This window comes from Rhinichthys klamathensis, unplaced genomic scaffold, assembly GCF_029890125.1.
Source record: "Rhinichthys klamathensis goyatoka isolate OS25496 unplaced genomic scaffold, OSU_Roscu_1.1 h1tg000149l_1, whole genome shotgun sequence".
NCBI classification, from domain to species: Eukaryota; Metazoa; Chordata; class Actinopteri; order Cypriniformes; family Leuciscidae; genus Rhinichthys; species Rhinichthys klamathensis.
Genome location: NW_026606684.1, coordinates 2,073,285 through 2,096,110, shown reverse-complemented (window position 1 = coordinate 2,096,110; position 22,826 = coordinate 2,073,285). Strand labels below are relative to the sequence as shown.

Below are 22,826 nucleotides of genomic sequence, written 5' to 3'. Positions count from 1 at the left end.
TAAGTAGCGTTTATAAATGTGCCTTAGAAGCAGTGTGCATCTTAAGACAAAACAATGGCAGTGACATATTTTAAGATATGCCACTGCAAGTTACTTTCAGTTAAAACAGCTCAAACATGCATTTTAGTCTGGGTCTTCAAGCCTTGTCTGTGAAACCATGCAATAGGGTATTTTCTACAAGTCTCCTAAATCGGTAATTGTGGAAATCAGTCAGACAGATGCAGCAAGGCTGTTGTATTTTGCAAAATTGCAGTGTAATTTCCAAAATAATGCCATGCTATCAGAAACCTTTGTGTCTGTCGTCCATTTACATAATGATTTTATAACAAGCTTATCTGTGAGGGACAGATCCAGCCATCTGGAGAGGGTGAAGCATCTGCTTTAACTTCCTGATCTGAAGAGATTCAAGATTTTAGTCTTGTATGAACATAGTACAACTGTAACTGTGAATATTTATTCAGCTAGATAGATTCATGTAATAAGGTCTGATTGTCATGTAGGCAAATTGGTAGTAATTAACGAATGTATTTGCAATTACTGGCTGCTTTTTGTTCGCTTTTTAAATAAGCACTCTACATGAAAATCAACATGGGTGTTGCTATAAATTGGCATAAATTAAATCAGAGGGCACTACCTCTCTCAAAAAATAAAACAAATATTAATATAAAATATTAATGGTTCGTGTTGACTGTGCAGCAAGAACTTTTATCCTCTGGAAAAATTCAAAATACACGAATCCCTTTAAAATGACATAAAGAGGCAAAACTGATCTTTTATTATGATTTGAAAAAATTACACAGACTCAAGAGTACTAAATAAACAAAATAAACAGTAATAACTTACTTAAAAGCAATAAGCAAATGCAAGCTTTAAAAATTCGGTTGCAAGGGTCGACAAATGTGTTTCTAATACATCCAGGATTCCCTTTATTTTTTCGTCTGCTGAACCCCCTTAATTATTTACTTCAGGATATTTTTAGTGTTAATACATTCTTCAACATGTTTAAATTACTTGTATATTTAACATTTTGACATGTTTTTTATTGTTATTTTGTCCTTAATGTAAGGCAGCAACTTTTTTTATACAGTAAGGGTTCCTCTTGGAGGTTTTTTTTTTTTTTATGTTTGTGACAGAAATGCCAATACTAAATTAATAAAATTAAAACATAATAATAATTTATTATGTTTTAATTTTAGTATAGGACAATCAAATTGGAAGTTTAAGTCATTTCAACTTAAATTACATTAAACTGACTAAAAAATTAGTTGAATCTTGTATAACTTATAAAAAAAACTTATTTTGATGAGTTAAAGCGATGTAAAAACACATGTTGTCATAACTCATTGATCTTTTTTTTCTTTTTTCTAGGGGTACACAAACCTCAAAGATTGACCCTGTATTATGACCTTGAAATGCATGAGATGGAACTGCACTGAAAATTTCATTTTTCCCTTTAAAAAATATGAAAATGTAAACATCGATTTAATTTTCAGTGTTAATATGTCATTCAGATAATTATTCATCTTCTTCCTGATTGGTCAGCTGGCTCACTCTGGCTGAGGCAAGTAGGAATGCCATGGCAGTACAGAGTTCTCCAACAAAAGAAACAGAGGCCAGAACCAGAGACCAGCCAAAGTAAATCTCTATGTCCTCCAGGGTTTTGTGACCAGAGATACCCACAGCCTCTTTGAAGGCAGCCGCAGAGTATGCCATGTAGACACAGATTCCAGCCAATGAGAGCACAGCTGTAAGGGACAGAGCAGGAAGACAGACACTTGTAAGACATTCTTAAGTGCTAGTAAACCGTAATCACTAAATTAATCATTGTACTGTACAGAATTCACATCCCATTAAGGATGTGGTGCTTATTAGAGGCCAAGCCCCGAAGGGGATAGCCCCTATTGTATCTGTTAGTTTTCTTATTATTTTTCCCGAATGGGAGTCAATGGCAGTCCTATCAACGGAACATAGGAAAATGATGAAATTTGGCACACTTGTAGTGGTGGTAATGAATAGTAATTGGACCAATTTTTGAGTCTCTAGGACAAACTCTATAGCACCACCACCAGTTCAAAAATTCAACATTGAAATGGTTATAACTTTTGAACCCTTTGATCTAGAAAAATGAAACTTAGTACACCTAATTCCTCTCATCATGGTGATCGCAATCAACATCTTACATTAAGACTCTGCCCATTACAGTAGTGGCTATTTTGAAAAGTACAGTATTCAGTCTTTTTGCTGCTTCTCCTTCAAAATTTGTCCGATTTTGTCCAAACATTTGCTCAGATTATCTTTGGACTGAGCCGCACAGAAATAACTGAACAGAATTTCATGACATACTGGTGAAAAAAAAAGTTATGATGTTGCAAACTTAACGAGGTCGACCCAAAATTGGTTTAGAAGCTGTAGCTCAGCCAAACTTTGATCAACCGAAATGAAAATTGGTATGCTTCATCGGAACCATGATCTGAGGGTCGATGCCAAAGTTGGGAACAGCGCCACCTACGGGTCATGAGATGTGAAAAATGGCTATTTTGGCCAATAACTTTTGAACAGTTTGTCGGAAAATGTGGTATCTATGGATTCCTTGTGTCATGCCGAATCCGCGGATACAGATTTTGCCAGTATTGAATGTACCACGTGTCCGCCATTTTGAATTTTGTCATAAATTGCCTTATCTTTTAAACTATTTTTTTTTATTATTAAACCTTTATTTAACCAGGAGAGTCCCATTGAGATTAAGAACCTCTTTTGCAAGGGTGACCTGGCCAATACAGGCAGCAGTACAAAACACATAGGTACAAACAAATAACACAGAAGATTAAAACTAACATTTCATATAATCATTTAAAATATTTTTTACAGTCTAAGAGCATTTACATATTAAGGCATCTGCCTCTAAATCTTTCACTTTGGACTTAAATGCATTTAGCTAGATTAATTCAATGAGTTTCAAGTCCTTTTGCAAAGTATTCCACGATAAAGGTGCTGAATACAGAAATGCCTTCTTTCCCGTTTCCGTACGGGCCTTTGGCACAGAGAAGTCCTGAGAACGCAAAGAGTGTCGTCCATTACTTTTCTGTATGATATGAACACATAGATAGCTTGGCAGCAGACCAAGAATTGCCTTATATATGAAAGTGTAGCCTTCGAGTGACTAGAGGAGGACATCCAACCCGAGAGTATAGCACACAGTGGTGAGTCAGCGCTTTACAATTTGTAATGAACCTCAAGCAAGCATGGTAAGCTGTGCCAATCATATGAAGATTATGTGCAGAGGTATGCATATATAAAAGATCCCCATAGTCCAGAACAGATAAAAAGGTGGTGGCCACAAGTCGTTCTTTTACATTAAAAGAAAAACACAACTTATTTCGAAAATGAAAACCCAGTCTTAGCCTCAGCTTTTTCATCAGGTACATCACATGTGGTTTAAAAGTCAGGGAGTCATCAATCAAAAGACCCAGGTACTTATAGGAGTTAACAACCTCTATTTCACTTCCCCCCAGAGTGACAACCGGAGGGATGCTTTCTGGCCTGGTCCTGGATTTGGTAAACAACATAAGTTTGGTCTTATCCCCATTTAGAACAAATTTCAGCTGCATAAGGGTATTTTGGACTTCGATAAACGCATTTTGCAAATATTCGATTGCTTGTACAAGAGTTGACGCACAGCAATATATGACAGTATCATCAGCATTAGCACAAGAATAGCATTTGACACATTTTGACCCATATTGTTTACATAAATAGTGAATAAAAGTGGACCTATTTGACATATCTTCACAAAATTTGGTAGGGATCATCAACACCATGTCCTGAAGGTACATGATAAGTTTGAACAGAGCGTCACCTAGTGTTCCAAAGATTTAAGGATTTGTGCAAATACACTCATAACTTTTGAAAACATTGTTCGAAATTTGATTGCTTTATGTCATTATGTTCCTTGGTTTATGCCGATTCCGACGATATCTCATTTATCATTTTCCAACAATGTGACTGTCCGCAATATTGAAGCAAATGAAAAACAGTTTTTTCGCTACTCCTTCAAATCTTGCTCAATTTTGCCCAAAATTAAATCAGATGATCTTTGGACCGAGCCGCAAAGAAATGACTGAACGGATGTTTGATATTCGCTACCGTTCCCGAGATATTCGTCTCCAAAATCGACCTTGCCTGTATTTGTAGCCTTATGCTAGTTAGCTTAGCATAATAATTGCTTAGCATGCTATGCCATTCTTTCTAATGTGGCTCTTCTGCTATCAGGCTAAACATAAGTTACATTAGCATTAAGATAGCTTAGCATGTTAATCTGGTTAACATGCTTTTGTGAGCTCATTCTTACACATTCTTACTTTGAATTTGTAATTCAACGTCCTCTGAGTGGCACAAGCTGCTAAACCACATGCCATGAATGCCGAACCATTCTGGTCGTGGGTTCGAATCCTGTGTGGCACATGCCCAGACCGCAAGAGGTACTGTGGCCAGAAGTGGTGCAAAAGTTGTTTCAGTTCCAGACATCGTGTCCATCTAAAAAAGGAACTCAATAAATATAACATGCAGCAAATTTATATAAAAATTCTTCATTTTGACTTGATTCTAGGGATACACCGAAGTGAAAATTCTGGGCCGAAACCGAAAATTCTGCATGCATGGAAAATACTTAAAAAAAAAAGATTATTATTAATTTCTCATTTTAAATGATTTTTGTATAATTGTATTATTATTAAACTTTTTTTATTAAATTCAATCATTTAATGAATCTGAATTAAAAACAATAAAATAAAATAACCACACTTTTAATTCAAGTAACACAAAGATTTGACAGAAAATAGGCCTATATTAGAATATTATTAAATATCAATATACTATTCTTCATCCAGTTCTATGCAGCAGAATCAGATTTTTTTTTTTTACCTATTATCAAAATAAAGAAGTCCTACAAAGGTATTATTATCAGAGCATGTGAGCAGATGGCAGGGAGAGGACCAGTGAACAAGAGGATAGTGTCATTTTACCAGCATTGCCCAGCACGGCTATACACACAATGTTACAGTCCAGTAGGGCTATTCCAAACAGAAACAAGTCCAGGCACAAGAAACAAGTCCAAACAAGTCCAGAGAAACAAGTCCAGGCACGTTTTATAGCGGACTTTGCCTTTCCGGTGAGCTTGAACGGTACATGCATTTGGGCCATGAGCGACTGAGCAGAGAGCGCAACACATACACACAGTGAAGTTGCAGCGTAACATTGAGAAGACCGCGCCACGAATACTATGGGGCGAATTATGTGCCATAATTAAACAAACAAATCTAGCATTTTGCAAACAAACTCGATCTGCTTTGCAAAGGAAAACTCGACTCGCAAACAAACAGAAAGCAATTTCCAAAAACAAAGGTCAATTTGAGCAAAATTGCAGTGGAATAACCAATATTGTGTTTTACAAATATAAATAAATGAGCCTAGATAATTTTTCACAAATAAATACAAACCATCCTACAAATTGCATGTAACCTTTGAACAAATACCAAATCTAGTGCATACAAACACATATCTGTCTGTTATGATTGTGAAATCTCTCGGCTCGATTTTCTCACAAATGTGTTCAGGCAGATTTTCTCACAAATGCAGTTGAGTAACTTCCTCTTCTAAAACAGTAGATGGCGCTAAAATAGGGGATTGATTTAACACTAGTCTCCTGGGAGAAGCACTGCTTTGAAACGCGTTTGCCTTTACCTACAGCTGAGGAAAAAGTTTCTGTCTTACTTTATTTATAATAAACATCTTCAGGTTTTCCTTTGCTAAATGTTTATTACATATCTAGACAGAAATCCACATTAGCACTTAGTAACACTTCTCTTCAGGGCCGGCACCCAGGGCATTTGCGAGCCATGTCCCCCTGTGCCCCCCCCATCCAAACCTCCCTTCCTTCCCTCCCCGCTTGAACGCAAACGATCACAAATGCGTGAAATGCACGTACGGTGGTTGAGCGCGGTAAAGTTAGGTTCGGTATTCAGCGGACATTTTTTTCCCTTTACACTGTTCTAGGATCATCAGTCTTACAAAGTTATCAATATCTGGATTAGTTTTAACAGTATGTAACCATTGTATATCGACATGAAATATTAATTCAAAATCACCTACATGCGCTATAGCTGCCTGCATATTTATACCTAAAAATGCTTTGACGCGCAAGGTCAATGACGTGACGCCTACATTTTCTGTCCGACTGCATTTTTTCAGGCAAAAATGGGTTTAAATGCCTAAAAAGATACTGCATATTTGTAGTACCTCTCCCATGTATGTACTCACTTTAACTTTTCAAAAACCTTTACTTATTTGTTATTTTTTTCGTTATTTAAAGGAGCTGTATGTAAGAAATGTATTTCAATTAATCATAAAATGGCCCTGAAATGTCACTAGACATTAAGAAATCATGTACATTTCAAAAACTTATATCACTGACAACAGTAGTCTGGCCAGGATATTGTCATTTAAAAAGTGCAGTTGCAGCCCTCAACTGATGTTGATGTTGTCATGTTGTGTTTTGGTCTGATGCTCCACCCTCCACCTATCTACCAATCACGAAGTCAGTAGTGTTGCGGCATCCAGGTTGCCAGCTCTGCTCTAGTTACCACAGCTGCAGCTCGTCACGTTCCTGCTGGATCCTGCAGCCGATCTGGCAACCTCGAGTCAGGGGGAGGAGGAGGGGATACACCACTCTACAGTAATTTGACAGTGATTGCAGTACTAGTTTTGGCCACAATCTTACATACAGCTCCTTTAAAGTGTCAAAACATCATTTGGTGCGACCGTCCGGCCATAACTTCTGTTTTGAAAACATCTTTTGAAATTACTCTGAATTTATTCAAATTTATATTCTGTGCTATTTGGCATGATTTCCAAAATGTTTTGTAAAAAAAAATTCAAAGCATTTGCATTTATATTTCCATCATAATATACAAACAAACTTTGTCCGATGATGTCTATTTTATGAAATATCATGTGGTGCGACCATCAAAGAACTACCATTTTGGGACTTATATGTTGAAAACTATTCAAACACAGGAAGTTACATCATAAACCAATTTACCAAGGACCCATGGAAGCAGCAAGCAGGTTTGTAATTCTCTCAAATTTGAACAAAAATAAACCTTTGTAATGGTTGGTATGTAGTTGCCAAATTTGGATGTCATGTGGTATGACCTAAAAAAAAATAATATTAAAGTTATTTCTACAAATATATATTTTTATTATAAATTTCATAGTGACCTTTTTTGGCAAGCTAGGTTGTTTTGTTTAGGTGGCCAATTCTGTGCCTGTAAATTATGACTGAATTTGAAAATATCATGTGGTGCGACCAAATATCATGTGGTGCGACCACTGCAGACTGTTTTCAATGATTTCATGTCCTAGATTGGCAGCTTTATGCTTTTATATTCAATCGACGGTTTATATTAAAAAAGTACTTTAGTATCATTTGGAATAGATTTTTATGCAATTTGGGATTTGTTTTATATATTTCAGACAGTTTATGTTCACTCTTTGTACAATATGAGAAAAATGCAAAAAAAAAATAGAGCATGTAATTTCAGTTTAGTAATACTGCATTTATTTGTACTGTATTTATTATAGCCTTTTTATTTATTTAAAACTATTTTAATCTATTTTACCAGATGCCACTGCCTGGCAAGCGAAAAAATTCTTACCCTGCAGCAAGAGCGGGGTACCTTGATAGGAGAAGAGTGAAATATTATTACAGTTTAAAATATCTGTTTTCTATGTGAATATATAGTAAACTGTAATTTATTCCTGTGATCAAAGCTGAATTTTCAGCATCATTACTCCAGTCTTCAGTGTCACATGATCCCTAGAAATCATTCTAACATGTAACCCTAGACCACAAAACCACTCAATGAGTCAATGTCATATGGGTCAATTTTTTGAAATTGAGATTTATACATCATATGAAAGCTGAATAAATAAGCTTTCTATTGATGTATGATTTGTTAAGATAGAACAATATTTGGCCGATACAACTGAAAATCTGGAATCTGAGGGTGCTACAAAATCGAAACATTGAGAAAATCGCCTTTAAAGTTGTCCATTTATGTTTGCGATACTGCTATACTCACTCACAAAAATAAATGTTTATACATTTCTGGTAGGACATTTACAAAATATAAAACATCTTTATTAAATATCCTAATGAATTTTGGAATAAAAGACAAAAATCGATAATTTTGACCCATACAATGTATTGTTGGCTATTGCCACAAATACCCTGTGCGAGTCACTAATGATTTGCTGCTCAAAAAACATTTCTGATTATTATCAATGTTCATATTTTTGTAGAAAATGTGATACATTTTATATGTCAGGATTATTTGGTGAATAGAAAGTTCAAAAGAACAGCATTTATTTGAAATAGAATTTTTCGTAACATTATAGCCTGCGCCTGAAAGTGACACTGAATGTGTCCGTGATTAATAAAAGTATGAATTACTTAAAGCTGCTGTCCGTAGCTTTTTTGGGTTAAAAATGATCCAAAATAATAATTAATAAAAAAAACATAACCAGCCAGTGTTAAAAAATATCTGCTTGCTTTTGCCCGATTCAAAACGGTTAGCTTGTAATAATGATTTAAATTCCAGTGGTACTGGTGGATTTCCGCGGGAAATTCGAGCATGTCTTTGCGTCATTACGTCACATCTGTACACATAAAGAAGGCGTCCCGGTCGGCTATATTGCGTGAGGATGTTGGAGGTGGACATTTTTAGCCTTTTCTCACAGCATTAAATAATTAAACTTATGGCGGATCCAGAAAGGTTCAAAAGACAATCACCAGTGACAACTGGACATTCACCACTTGTAAAACCCCAAATAATTCGGACTTCGGAGTGGGTAGAGAAAAAAGAGACTGCAACTGGCCCACGCGAAAACAAGGATAAACATCGGTTCAAAACGGACGCAGAGACGGCTTTTTTTCTTTTAGGACAGGTAAGACATTTCAATAGTTCAATCGTGTAACAGTAGCACACTTGTTCGCTTAATTCACACAGTTACGGAGTTTCCTGTCTTTATTCGTTTAGCTATTATGGTAAATATTTTGTGCTAGCTATGAGAGGGAGCAATTCACCTCTACTCCAAGCAAACCAAACCGGCCTCCTACGAATTTATATATAGTTTTAAATATGCCTCGGATTACAGATACGTGTTTTTTTTCTTTTCTTTTTTTCTTTTTTTTTCTCAAAGAAAACCAGTAAAGAAACATTAATTTATTGGTATGACAATTAGAAATTAGACTGCACAGAAATAGAAACTGAACTACAGGGTAATCATAATACACATTAAATGTAGTCACAATGCTGATGTTGATCATTTGAGAACAAAGTATAATTTGAAAGGTTTGACGCGATCGTTATATTTAATCAGCACGATTTACTGCAAGGCTTTCCCCCCTTAGTTGATGTGGATGTTACTTACTTGTTCAGATGACATTTTCCGATGAAAATTCGTATGTTGTCATGGTCATACTGTAGGCCTACTTCCAAAAGTAGAATGTGTGATTCTGAATGCCAGTTTCCACATCGGCGCGGTGACTGACAGACTCGCAGTCTCAAAACATTGTGTTCATCCGCGCTGTTTCATGCCGATGTGCAACTCACGCAAAGTTAATAATTCCGCGAATAACTGCAATTACAGATTTCAAACAGAGATGGCGACAAAGAGGAAAAATGCCGGACTGCAGCTTTAAAAAAAAAAAAACTATTGACCCCAAATGTTAATTGTATACAATACTTTTATTAAATAATTTATATCTATAACATTATTATTTGTTAGAAAGAAATTCTAAGTCAAGTTAAATTAAATGGTGCACTTGTGTTTGTGATGTGATCTTTATAGAAAAAAAGTTTATTAAATGTTTATGTTCAGGAAAATTCTGTGAAATTTGTATAAAATGTGGTTTAAATAAAAATTTTTGTATAAAATGTATTGTTCATTGATCTCTTTAAATAGATTTTTAACTATATAAGGTCTTCGTGTCATTTGGAGCGACCACTTATCATGTGGTGCGACCAATAAAAGCAATCACTGTATTAAATTTAAAATAAAATATTTTATTTCTGTGGCTGAAATATGAATCACAGATACAGTATGCTTTAGTAAATTATATTTTTAAAACATTTTTATCAGTTTTATGTGATTTACAGGAAAAATAAGTCTGTTAACTAGATTTAAGAAGGCAACTCAGAAATTATAGACAAAAAATGAGATCATTATTTACAAAAACTCAAAAGAAATGCAAATACTTGGTTTCTAAACACTTTACTTACTAAGAACTTGTCAAATAATGTTTAAGCATGTTAAGGAAATTAATAAATTTTAAGATAAATCACGGTCGCACCACATGACATTTTTTAAGGCTACGGACAATTCATCTAGATGAAAAAACACTAAAATCACTTAAATTAAATTTTTCAAATGAATTTAGGTGTACACAACATCCTTAATGTTTGAACAATTGCAACAGATATTATTATTTTTAGTATTTTAAAATTGGCCTGTCGAAAATCCTTATACGTCATCGACCCGCTTCCACTGCGATGAGAACGTCTGGCAATTCCACCAGCTGCGGTAAACGTAGCCTATAATATGTTATTTAAAAATACTTTTAACATTTAAAAACAGACATTTTCAAATTCCAAAGCTTGTAGAAGGTTACTATTGGTAAGACTGACTTACTGACTGGCTACAGGTGAAATTGTGCCAATACCTCCCTTCATGTATTTACAGTACACAATTATTTTTATTTTAATAAAGGGTTTTTGGTGACTTACTACAGGTGAGATTTTGCATTATTCACCTGTAGTAAGTCAAGCCTGTTAGGAACGTACTACAAGCATGGCTATAGCCAGCTATGAGGTCACCGAGGTCTGGACCTCTTTATTTTTCAGAGGTGTGTATAATAAAGGTTGTGAAATTATTGCCTAATATAGTATTAACTCGACTTTAGTGCTGCAAGGATATTCCACAGCATCAAGATCATTTGTTAATGGTCATAAAGTGTGAGATAAGATGCAAGTACCGTAGCTAAACATTTCATAATTAACAGCTGTTTTAAGACAGAATGATGATTTCCATTACACGAGAGTAGATGTTAAAACTTCATGCTGATTTGTACTCTGCTTTCACCAAGATAAGCACAAACTAAGACGTAGCTTTACAGTAACCTATGCTTCTCCATCCATTTACGCTTTCTTCCATATGGTGATGAGAATCTCCTTCTGTCCGGAGTTAACGGCTGCAGTGTACTTGGCGCGTCAGCACACACAACGGCTGCAACTACAGTGTGGTCTCCCCAACCCGATCTCACGACTAATTCGTCCGAATTTGACGAGTGATTAAAAGATGGCTAATTCGTAACAATTCGTACGACCTCACTCGTACGAATTAGTACGATTTTTGCTAAATCGTACATATTTGACGAGTTGCCCAATTCGTATGAATTCGTACGAATGACCTACCCCTGACCCCGCCCCTAAACCTACCCATCACGTGGGTTTAGACAAATCGTACAAATTCGTACGAGTGAGGTCGTACGAATTCGTACGAATTAGCCATCTTTTAATCACTCGTCAAATTCGGACGAATTGGTCGTGAGATAGCGTTGGTCTCCCTAGTGAACCAGCACGACAACCGTCTGGATTGAGCTGAGTAGGGGACATCTCTAGGGTCTTCCGTCCTCAGTGTTTCGTCGAGTAGCCCACGACACCTCAAGAGGGCCCGACAGTGACTCCAGCGTCCCAGAGTCACCCCCCTCCGTCCCCCACTCAAATCAGCCCAGCTTACTGACCTTTACATCCCTCCTGCTGCTGAGGTTGAAATCTTAAATGACCAACAAAAATAATCAGGCAAACTAATAAAATTGAATAATTTCACAATTTTGAATTGAAAATAGGCCAATACAATTTATGTAACATTCATATGTGAAGTTCACTCTCTCTGGGAATCTAAGCTGAAAGCTCTGCCATAATATGTTGCTTTTTACATTTTTTCTACATTGGACGCATGCGAAATGACTAAATTAGGGATTATGTCTAGACTGAACAAGTCTATTTCTGTCGTTCTCATATGTTGTCTCATATCTGTGTAAAATCACAGATCTAATTACCTTTTTTTCATGTGGCATTTTGTCCTCCACAATGTTAAAGGCCCAGTGGCCTTGTAATAAACATTTTGCAAAAGAAAACCTGAAGATGTTTATTATAAATAAATGGTAAATGGACTGCATTTATATAGCGCTTTCACAGACCCAATGGCCACCAAAGCACTTTACATATTGCCTCACATTCACCCATTCACTCACTGATGGCGGTGTCAGCCATGCAAGGCGCCATCCAGCTCGTAGGGAGCAGCTGGGGTTAGGTGTCTTGCTCATGGACACCTCGACACTTGATCAGGTGGAACCGGGGATTGAACCACCAACCTTCCGGTTTGAAGACAACCTACATGAACCACTGAGGTACTGCCGCCCCTAAATAAAGTAAGCAGCTGTAGGTAACGGCAAGTGCGTTTCAAATCAGTGCTTCTCCCGGGAGACTAGCGTTAAATCAATCCCCTATTTTAGCGCCATCTACTGTTTTAGAAGAGCAAGTTACTCATCTGCATTTGTGAGAAAATCTGCCTGAACACATTTGTGAGAAAATCGAGCCGAGAGATCTCACAATCATAGACAGATATGTATTTGTATGCACTAGATTTGGTATTTGTTCATGCAATTTGGTAAAGGTTACATACAATTTGTAGGATGGTTTGTATTTATTTGTGAAATATTATCTAGGCTCATTTATTTATATTTGTAAAACACAATATTGGTTATTCCAGTGCATTTTTGCTCAAATTGACCTTTATTTTTGCAAATTGATTTCTGTTTGTTTGCGAGTCGAGTTTTCCTTTGCAAAGCAGATCGAGTTTGTTTGTAAAATGCTGGATTTGTTTGTTTAATTATGGCACACAATTCGCTCCATAGGATACTGAGTGGAGAGCACAGCGCACACACGCTGCGAAGTTGTGCATCTTCGGAAGTGGAGCAGCTCACAAAGTCACAAAACAGATGTTGGTGCATTTTTATTTATTTATTTATTTGACAGGGACAATGCAAACAAACATAGTGTCAAAACAAAGCTTGTCACTGAAGTGCTGCATATAAAGTTTATATCAAATGCTAGTTTTCAACTCCTGTCCCTGGTTGGGCTTTTATACACAAATAAATGTATACTTCACTACTTCAATTAAAAAAATATAAACATGATATATAAACATGCATATCATATACAACTCTTACCTACTTACAATAATTAAAAATGAGTACACTTTTGGTTTGTTTTTAACCAGCAAATGATAGTCTAACACAACTCTGCACAATAGGGGGCATTGTAGATGAAATCAAGTCATTGATTCAAGTCATTGATCAGTCTTTTTACTTTAAAAAGCCCATGACTTTTGAGAACCTATACAATCAGAGCCTATCAGTTCCTTCAGCACGCATAGTGGTCACTACAGTGGACAGCTATTTAAAAAGCATTTTCTTGAATTTGCAAGGGTTTTGATGGCAAAGTTGCACATCTTCATGCATCATGTACTGCACTTCAACCCTGGTGCATCATCCTATACATTGCAACTAAGTTGTAAGCCATTGTGTTTAGATTTTTTCCCCCTCCAAACCAAGATGGCCAATGGTCAGTCAGAAATGCCAAGTTGCTCCGGAATATCCACACCTATTCCTTCTATCCTAGGAGACTCTTGTAGGTAAAAAAAATATTGCAGCATCAAGCAATATCTAATGAGTCATATCACAGTAACATTTTCCAAGTTTTGATTTTAGATTGGGAGAAAAATCAGATTTATCGTCTGTCCACTATAGTGGACCTCATGCATTAATGGCTCTATTTCAGCTACAATTCATACTTATACTGTGAATATTGTTTTTGAAAATACTTAATCTGCAGTAACTTTTTTTGACTGTAAATAAATGTATTTGTATTATTAGAATGTAATTTTCATTGACATCTAAAAAAGTAATGTAGCTAATTACATAATTTATGTGACTTGTAATGCATTACTTTACTCATTTCATCAACAAAGGGCTAGTGATGTGACGTTTGGAACCGAGGCTTCGAAGCTTGTAAAAAAAAAAGAAACATCTCACAGTAAAGTGAGATCGTTTTTGCACACAACCAAGTGACTTCTTCGTCAATCGCCAATCATTGTTAGCATCACACTGGTCCCCTTGAGAAAAACCTAATAGGATTTTCCCATTGGATTATCGCTAAAAACAAGCTCTGTGATCAACAAAAGTTTATGATTCTTGCACGTTTTGTCCATCAAGATAATTATCACAGATGATCACAACTTTTATGAATTTTGAAGCCTAAATGTAGTCACCAGAAGTAATAAGCTAAAAGTAGGCTATAAACGAACTACAACACGGTCGCTCGACTTTAACGTCACCATCACTAAGCTTCCGACAACTTTTTCAGTTTTTATCTAAAAACATTTTCCCAGAATGTTTGAGTTAGAATAGTTTATTAGAGCACAATTATAAGCACAATGAGGCTGTAACAGCGGACTGAGCTTACTTGTTCGGCGTGATGATGTTAAATCTCCTCGACAACCTCTTTAGTCCCATTTAACTACTTGTTAGCAACCGCATTTTTCAAGACACATAACAGCTTTAAAAAAAATCACAAGTGGGGTAATACTAATGTACTTTATGTCGAAGAATAAAACGTGAAAGTGTCTTGAGATTGTGTTCCCCACAGACCTTATTTCAGCAATTTAACCAAAACCCCATTAAAAAAAACCATTGACTTCGGGACGATGGAACCGGAAGTGCTAAAATGCTAACTCACTTTTACTCGCATTAACAGTAAAGAAATCAAAACTATTCAGCAGCTGGAAGCTACTCAAGCTAGTCTATCTATGACTAGCGAATTCACTAACTTTCTTTGAAAAAAAAAACATTTTGTAATTTCTTATTTTCTACTGGTTGTCACGTCTTGTCTTGGTTTGGTTTTGTTTCATGTCAGTCATGTTTCATGTCTTTGTCATGAAACAAAACAAGACGCAACAGATTACAGTGAAACAATACTTGACCAAGACACATGGCAAACATGAGGGCAAACATGTTCTGTCAAGCGTGAGATGGGTAGAATTAATATTCATGCTGCAAGTGGCTCAGTCAGAGATGAAAGGTGGTACTCACCACCGAACAGAAGCAGCACTCCAGTCAGGAGCAGCAGCAGGTAGGCTCTTGCCAACATGCTGATGAAGCCCAGCATTCCTCCAACAAATAATACAATCACGCTGAGAGGCAGCAGGACGATGAACGTTCCTTGCATGTCTGCAGAGAGAAGAGGTCTGGATGTGTCAGTGGGGATGCTCAATTCCAGCCAATTCTTGCAGATTCTTTTCACTAGTGGGTCCGATCTTTGTCATGCTAAATGGACTAATTTGAAAAGATTTCCAAAAAAAATTCCATGGTTGGCATAACAATAGAATTGTGTTTCAGTCTGTTAAAGGTACAATATGCAGGATTTTCCGCCACCTGGGGTCGCTAACCTCTTACAATAACAAAGGCATATATTAATGACGTATATTCAGAATTAAGCAGAATTATGGATCTTGTCGTCAAGCTGATGGATCTTATATGGATGAGAGAATACATTGATGTTTTTAACATGACTGTGGTGTGAAGCAGGGCGCGATTGATAGACGTATACCAGCGCCACACGCAACGCGAGTCCCTCGGATATAGAGGAATAAAGACATTTCATTCTACCGAACTACACGCAAGTGCTGAATTATTACTCACACAGGACAGTTTATTAGACGAATTAAACTTGAGGTAACGCAGCGCTGTTTCACTTGCTCTAACAGTTACACTATCACACTAAATGGCATTTGTTGCTGGAATGTTGTTAGTTAGGTTGTTTGTTGGCTGTATGAGACTAGCAGTAAGCTAGATCAACATTAGAATAACATACAGATCATATTCTAACTTTTCATCATGTTGAACTACATAACATTGATTAGTTTTATGTACATTATAGCCTGGTTAAAACCAGACCATTCTCAGTTGTAACTGAGTTATGGTCTGGCAAAGCGTCATAGACAAATCATTTCCAGAGGGGCGTCACCAACGGACGTCGCGGATAGACCTAAACCTAATCAGAGCGATGAAGGAGATGACGTATGCAGAGCGGGGGAGAAACATCTCCGAGTGTTGTTCTTTGCTCGGTTTTTAACAAAAAGGAAACGTTCAAATCGCTTAAAACAGACGCGATAGCTGATTCGAACGAGTGATGTTCGACGGCGGCATCCATCTTTGTAATGTAGGCTACAAAATCTGCTTCAAAATCCCAGCGCTGTCGTCATCGTGTAAAGCCCGCCCCAACGTTTCTGATTGGTGCCTCGATTTCGACGGATTGGAAATGGGCTTGAATGAGCTCTTTGCCAGACTAACTTTCAGAGCAAATCTAAATTTGCCGGATGTTGTCTGGGTTTTCCCAGGCTAGTACATTTGCTCACCTGTCTAATAAAGTAACATGCAACACTCGCGTCTCTGTCAAGTCGAAGTTAGTCGCGGACGTGGAGCTCTCGGCATCTCGAAAGATGTTGATCTTTGTTTTAGTCCTCTTTTTGTCTCAAAGTCTGCTTGCCATGGTCCAAAATGTTTGAACAAAACAACAGCAGTGTGAGCGTCCTTCTAGGCATAACGGGCATAACCCAGTTGTCAACGTCTGTCGCCATGGTTACTATTGCAGTAATAGGTCAAACCTGGCGGAAACCGGGGGTAACGCGGATATGACGCCATTGACTGGCGACTCCCTCACCCCTGCTCACACGCCCCGTTTCCTTGGTTAAAATCGCAATTTTCTCACGATTTACAAATAGTTGGAAACATTTGGGATATTGTAAGTAATCAACTAAACAAAATATATAACATTGGCCTAGTGGTTTTTGGATATTTTACTGCAAAAATCCTGCATATTGTACCTTTAAGTTGGAATTGTTACAATTGTGTATTTTTAATTCATCTGTCTACTTTTGCGAAAACATTTGTGCTCTTGAAAATGTTTTATTTATTCATTCTGAATGGAAATCAATAAGGCTATTCAGGATAATTTCAAAGAGCTTATGTAATGATGATGTTTTTTACACATTGTGTTGATCATGATGAGAGACATTGTATGAAGTTGCAGTTTGTGCTACAGTTTTGCATTTAGCATCTGGCACATTTTATAACATTTTGCAGTTTTGATAGCAGACTATTAAAAATATGATGTCGCAAATCAATGTATACATGTAGAATAAAAGCGACCCAGCCCTGGAAATAAGAATTAGTCTATCATTATAAAAGGAAACTGATGGAGCCAGCCTAGGAGATGCAGGTGAGTGAATGTGAAAAGCTATTTGGCTTTCTTTGTGTAGGCTGGGGAGGTCAAAGCTCAGCTCTTGAGACTTTGTAAGTACTGTACTATTCCCTTAATTATCCTACGTCTTTATGTCAGGCACCACTGAGTAGCTGACATTCCACACCTTCCACTTGTGATTTCATATAAACATTTTACTTAAATATTCATTAAGTAAGGCATTTAAATGATGTAAATGAAGACATTTACAATGTCACAAAATATTATAATTTACTAAATATTTATATTTCACATATATAGTTCTTTTGAGCTTTCTATATTTTTTATATGCTCTACTTAACTGAATGTGTACTTTTGATGTATCTGTGAAGCACTTTGGTCAACATTCGTGTTGTTAAAAGGTGCTATAGAAATAAACTTTGACCTTGACCTATATATTCAAAGAATCCTGAAAAAATATATTAAGCAGCACAACTGTTTTCAATATTGATAATAATAATAATACATTTTCCTTGAGCAGATAATCATCATATTAGAATTATTTCTGAAGAATCACGTATCACTGAAGACTGGAGTTATGATACTGAAAATTCAGCTTTGCATCACAAGAAATAAATTACTTTTTATTCAACTAGAATTTTTTTTAATTGTAGTAATATTTCACAATATTACTGTATTTTTATTTTATTTTATTTTATTTTATTTTTATATTTATATATATATATACACTACCGTTCAAAAGTTTAGGGTCAGTGAGAATTTTATTTTTATTTTTTGGAGGAAAGAAATCAATACTTTTATTTATCAAGGACAGTAAAGACATTTATAATGTTACAAAAGATTCTATTTCAAACAAATGCTGTTCTTTTGAACTTCCTATTCATCAAAGAATCCAAAAAAAAAAAAAAAACTGAACAACTGACAGACCAACAACTGTTTCAACATTGATAATAATAATAAATGTTTCTTGAGCATCAAATCCTCATATTATACTGATTTGTGAAGGATCATTTGACACTGAAGACACTGACACTGGTGATGCTGAAAATTCAGCTTTGATCACAGGAATAAATTACACTTTACTATATATTCACACAGAAAACAGCTGATTTACACTGGAATAATATTTAATACTATAACTGATTTTTGTTGTATTTTTAATCAAATAAGCGCAGCCATGGTTAGCAGAAGAGAATTCTTTTAAAAGTATTTAAAATCGTACCGACCCCAAACTTTTGAACGGTAGTGTATATATATATATATAGTACAATTTAAATGTAACATTTCATTATATTTTTTATTTGGTATAAAAAATTCCCTATATTCAGTAAATAAAAATCATTGTATATTTCTGTGTATTCATATAATTTATGTAAATGCACAGACTGTATTTTTTATACTTTCGGACATGCTTGCCAGCAGAATAAGAGACCTACGAGTTTGTAGAGTTCTTTATTGAGCATTAAGATTAAAGATGGTTCAGCATGTTCAAGGACATGGATTTGCTTTAATGGCTTCACTATGAACTGCAAAACGATATTAGTAATGATGGGAGGTGAAGGAGACAAGAAAGACTGAAATTTGTGTTTGCTGAAATAAGATATATGAATTGTAATGCCCTAATACCAAAGGACACAGACATCAAAGGATCTACTTCTAATGTTAATGCAAAGCCCACTCTACCAGTCATTTTAAGTTGTTGGGTCCATATTGATATGTTTGGACATTTGCTACAAAAAAAAAAAACACAACAGGCAGTACAGACAGTGACAAGCTGTCATTTACAATCAAGTAAAAAATCACACTGTCAATTTACAATTTAAATCAAGCCAGCCATTATTATCTTTCTGGAGCAGCCACAAAATTGTCGATCCGTAGGATGATTGAATTGGACGGGTGCGTTTCATTCTCGTTTCACTTGTATTACCAACATTAGTCTGCACTATTTTTGTCACAAGCCATAATCAGGGTGTCCATGATGATGTTCAACACATAATGTATTTATTTTACTGTTTATCCAAAGATTATCTTTTAGGCGATTTAGGCATTTAGCTTTGTGCAGCAGAGGCTACTATCTAATCAAAGCAACACCCTGAAAACCCAGACTTATTGAGTCTATTGTTCAAAGCAGAACAGAAACTAAATCCAATTTGAGCCAGTTTAGGGGTCTTGCATCTGACATAATCTTGCTTTTACAACCTCATTACAGTCTCTTGAGGCAGGTACAGCAGATAACGTTTCAGGTGTAGACAGAGGATGTTAATTTAAAATCTCATTCAGTCCTACACAAGTGCCTCGAATGGCTCAGACAAGAATATTATTTTTTTCATAGTGTCTGATGTATGGGATGGATAAGAAGACTTTTTTTGGTTCGATACATTTAGCCAATTTCCTTTATCTTTCGCTTTTCTTCTCAAAATATTAAGACACTTTGAAAGCGGCAATAATTGCAATTCTACATTATTTGGCTCATTTTAAAACAAAACAAAATTATAGCTGGTGATTGTTTGGCACTAAAAAGATGAATAATTTGGAGTGATGTTGCACATTAATTATAGGTTATGGCCAACAGACATATTGAGACTATGAAAAAAAAAGGAAAACAAAGGAAAATAATGTTGCAGGGTCTGTTGGCAGGTGGCCTCGCAATATTAGCAGTGTGACACATGCCATGGTTCACTGTGGTGCACTTGTTACAGCTGTGTTTCCACCACAGCTGCCCTCTAATTGAAGAGTGTTTCCATGACAATCCAAAGATAACAGGACAATCAAAGGAATAGAGGGTATGCGCATGACGTCAGCGTCGGCCGGAGTGAATGCGGTCACGCCCACAAGTGGCAAAAAGACTGAGCGGCAGCATTTGTTTTCAGCGTGAACGCCGTGAAAATCACACAAAACACATCTAAAACGGGAAAGAGCTTTGCGATTGACTGTACAACTAGATTTGACCAGAAATCTGAGGTACTGTATATTTTTACAGACTGCAAAAAGCTACAGAACAGACTATATTCTGCATAATTGGATGTTTTTAAATAAACACTGACAAAAAAGTATACAAGTTTTAGGGCTGGACGATATGATGATATACAGTATAACATTAATGTAAGTGATCACTCGGATTTAGACCTATCTATATTGTATTTATATAAAACGTTTACAGGCAAATTGTCTTCATTTATTTCCCCGGCGTCGAAATCAGGCACATATAAATGTCAGGAAACACGATTCCTGGCTGCATGTCAATATCCATGGATCACTGGATCTTTGATAAGTTGTAAGGAACACTATATCGAGTCCAACTTTTAGTTTAAACTGATAATAGTTTGTTTTACTCGCGTTAACGCAGTTTCCCCTATTAACTCCAGTCACGCAGCAGCTCTTCTGCCACTCAGTCCCGCTGAGGGGGGCGTGTTTCGGCGGGGAAGTGACGTTAATGCATTCCCTCTATTTGTATGATGGGATTCAGGTTAAAATGGCCTTAAAACATCTGTTCTGAAGCATGCAGCCCATGTTGTGCAACAATCATAGATGTGTTCAAAATTACCTAAATTTTAATATTGAGTTTAATTTAAAAACTTTAAATCAAGGGGAAAAAAAACAAAACAAAAAAATATGAAAATAATATAAAATGTTGTCATAGTTGCCATATTGTGACAATATCTTGAGATGAAATTATAAGGCTTTACTGTGAGACTTATAAGGCTTTACTGTGAGACTTATAAGGCTTTACTGTGATTTTGCACCTGTTTCTGTAGTGCTAACAGATAATAAGCTGTATCTGTGTGTGTGGCTTCCTGTTGATATGTCAAGTTTCCCCCTCTGCCAGTTTTAAATGAAAGTGTTTTCTGGTTTGTTCTACTGAGCTACATCAAACTATACAATATTTCTTGAATGACAATAGTTCATATTACAAAAACTGAGAGCAATTAGGAACAAGAACCTAAAGATATGTTAAATGGCATTTTATATTATAAAAAAAAAAACTAGAATGCATTTTCAGTTTTTATTATAGGCTTTCTGCTAAATATATGTTAAGGTAAGATGAGTTTTATTATTATAGACAACAGTTAGGCTAATAGAATCTATATTTGTATTTGATGTCACATACTTTATCAAATCCTTGTAAATGACCAAATAGTGAATACATGAATACAGCAAACATAAATAACATAGTATCAGTATAAAGCTAAACCAAGAAGTTTTCGACTAAACAGACCACATACTTCCACAACAAGTGTTTGTATCCCTTAGATAGCATATCTGAAACGTTAAAGATATTAATGATTTAAAGAATTTGGTTTTGTCTACTGAGTGAAACTTATGAGTAACACATACAAGATCATGAGATATGAGGATGATACGAGGATATGATGACACACAGATCTTACTTAGTATCTGCCTTTGTGAATCTGATAAGTTTCTTCCTGCTCCAAAAGGATTCATGAATGGCCAGCACTGGTTATGAACTGTAAGAGAGAACGATTTCATCTATCCACATAAAAACCTAAAAATCACACAAACAGAACGTCGAACACAAACATGTAATGTGACTTACAGTTACAAGTCCGCCACAGTCCAGAATGTGAGCTCAGGGACAAAGATGAGCTGTTTTCTCTCTTAGAAGTGTCAATGATGTACCAAAAATCGGTTCCAATTGCCAGAACGAGACCTACAAAACTGAGGACACAAAAGGTGGCCACAAAACTGGCCAAGCCTTTGAAAGTGACTTTCATTGTGTCTGAATACAGCTTTCTAATCTGCACTGCTTGAAGAGAAACTCCTCCTTTCTCGCTACCTTGAGTACCGGTATGTTCCTTTCCCTCAGCGTCGACGCTACCCATCTGTAAGCCCCTCGCTGGATGCTGTGCTGTTTACCCATTACTACTATAGGCTATGCGATTTCACTGAAAGAGGGCAGTATGCTCCACTTTCAGATGCGCGCGAGTGCGCAAATACCGCTGGTGATTGTTAAAAAACACAAACATTATTAGATATAGACGTAATTGCAACATATAATTCCCCCTCGAGTATGCAAACCTTTGTTTGTTTGTATTAGACTACCATAGGGATCTCTGAATTGATTGGTCTTTCAGCCTTTCAGAGTCCAGTAAGTGTCAGGCTGGTTTCTCTTCATCCGTTTACGATCAGAAAACTAATATTAGTTTTTACAAGTTGTAGTCATTTTAGTTCAAACAAAACAAATCGGTTTGTTTATAAATGTGCCAAATAATAAAATAATATGGTAACACCTTAATTTAATGTGTCCTACACATGTATTTACTAATAGGCATAATGACTAAAAATTAGGCACAATTACATAACTAACCCCGAACCAAATATATAATATAACTCGGTACTGAAATGTAGCCTATAATTACACTGCAA

At 36.1% G+C, this 22,826-nt stretch overlaps 1 protein-coding gene across 1 annotated transcript; it reads right to left on the bottom strand.

Moving 5' to 3' along the window:
- Positions 1-1,445: 1,445 nt before the first annotated feature.
- LOC130090695 (transmembrane protein 114) lies at positions 1,446-22,200 on the bottom strand. The gene is made up of 4 exons (XM_056258210.1): positions 21,997-22,200; positions 21,830-21,907; positions 15,272-15,409; positions 1,446-1,745 (listed from the first exon to the last, which is right to left on the bottom strand). The coding sequence occupies exons 1-4, from the start codon at positions 22,172-22,174 to the stop codon at positions 1,516-1,518; spliced, it is 624 nt and encodes a 207-aa protein (XP_056114185.1). The 5' UTR covers positions 22,175-22,200; the 3' UTR covers positions 1,446-1,515.
- Between the last annotated feature and the right edge of the window lie 626 nt (positions 22,201-22,826).

Bases quoted from the DNA above. Each gene is read 5' to 3' on its own strand.
- LOC130090695 (XM_056258210.1), bottom strand. From the start codon at position 22,174: ATGAAAGTCACTTTCAAAGGCTTGGCCAGTTTTGTGGCCACCTTTTGT. The intron at 21,908-21,996 runs GTAAGTCACATT...TCTCTCTTACAG, and splicing joins ACTGTGGCGGACTTGTAACT to TTCATAACCAGTGCTGGCCA. The intron at 1,746-15,271 runs GTGAGTACCACC...TGTCCCTTACAG, and splicing joins AGTGCTGCTTCTGTTCGGTG to CTGTGCTCTCATTGGCTGGA.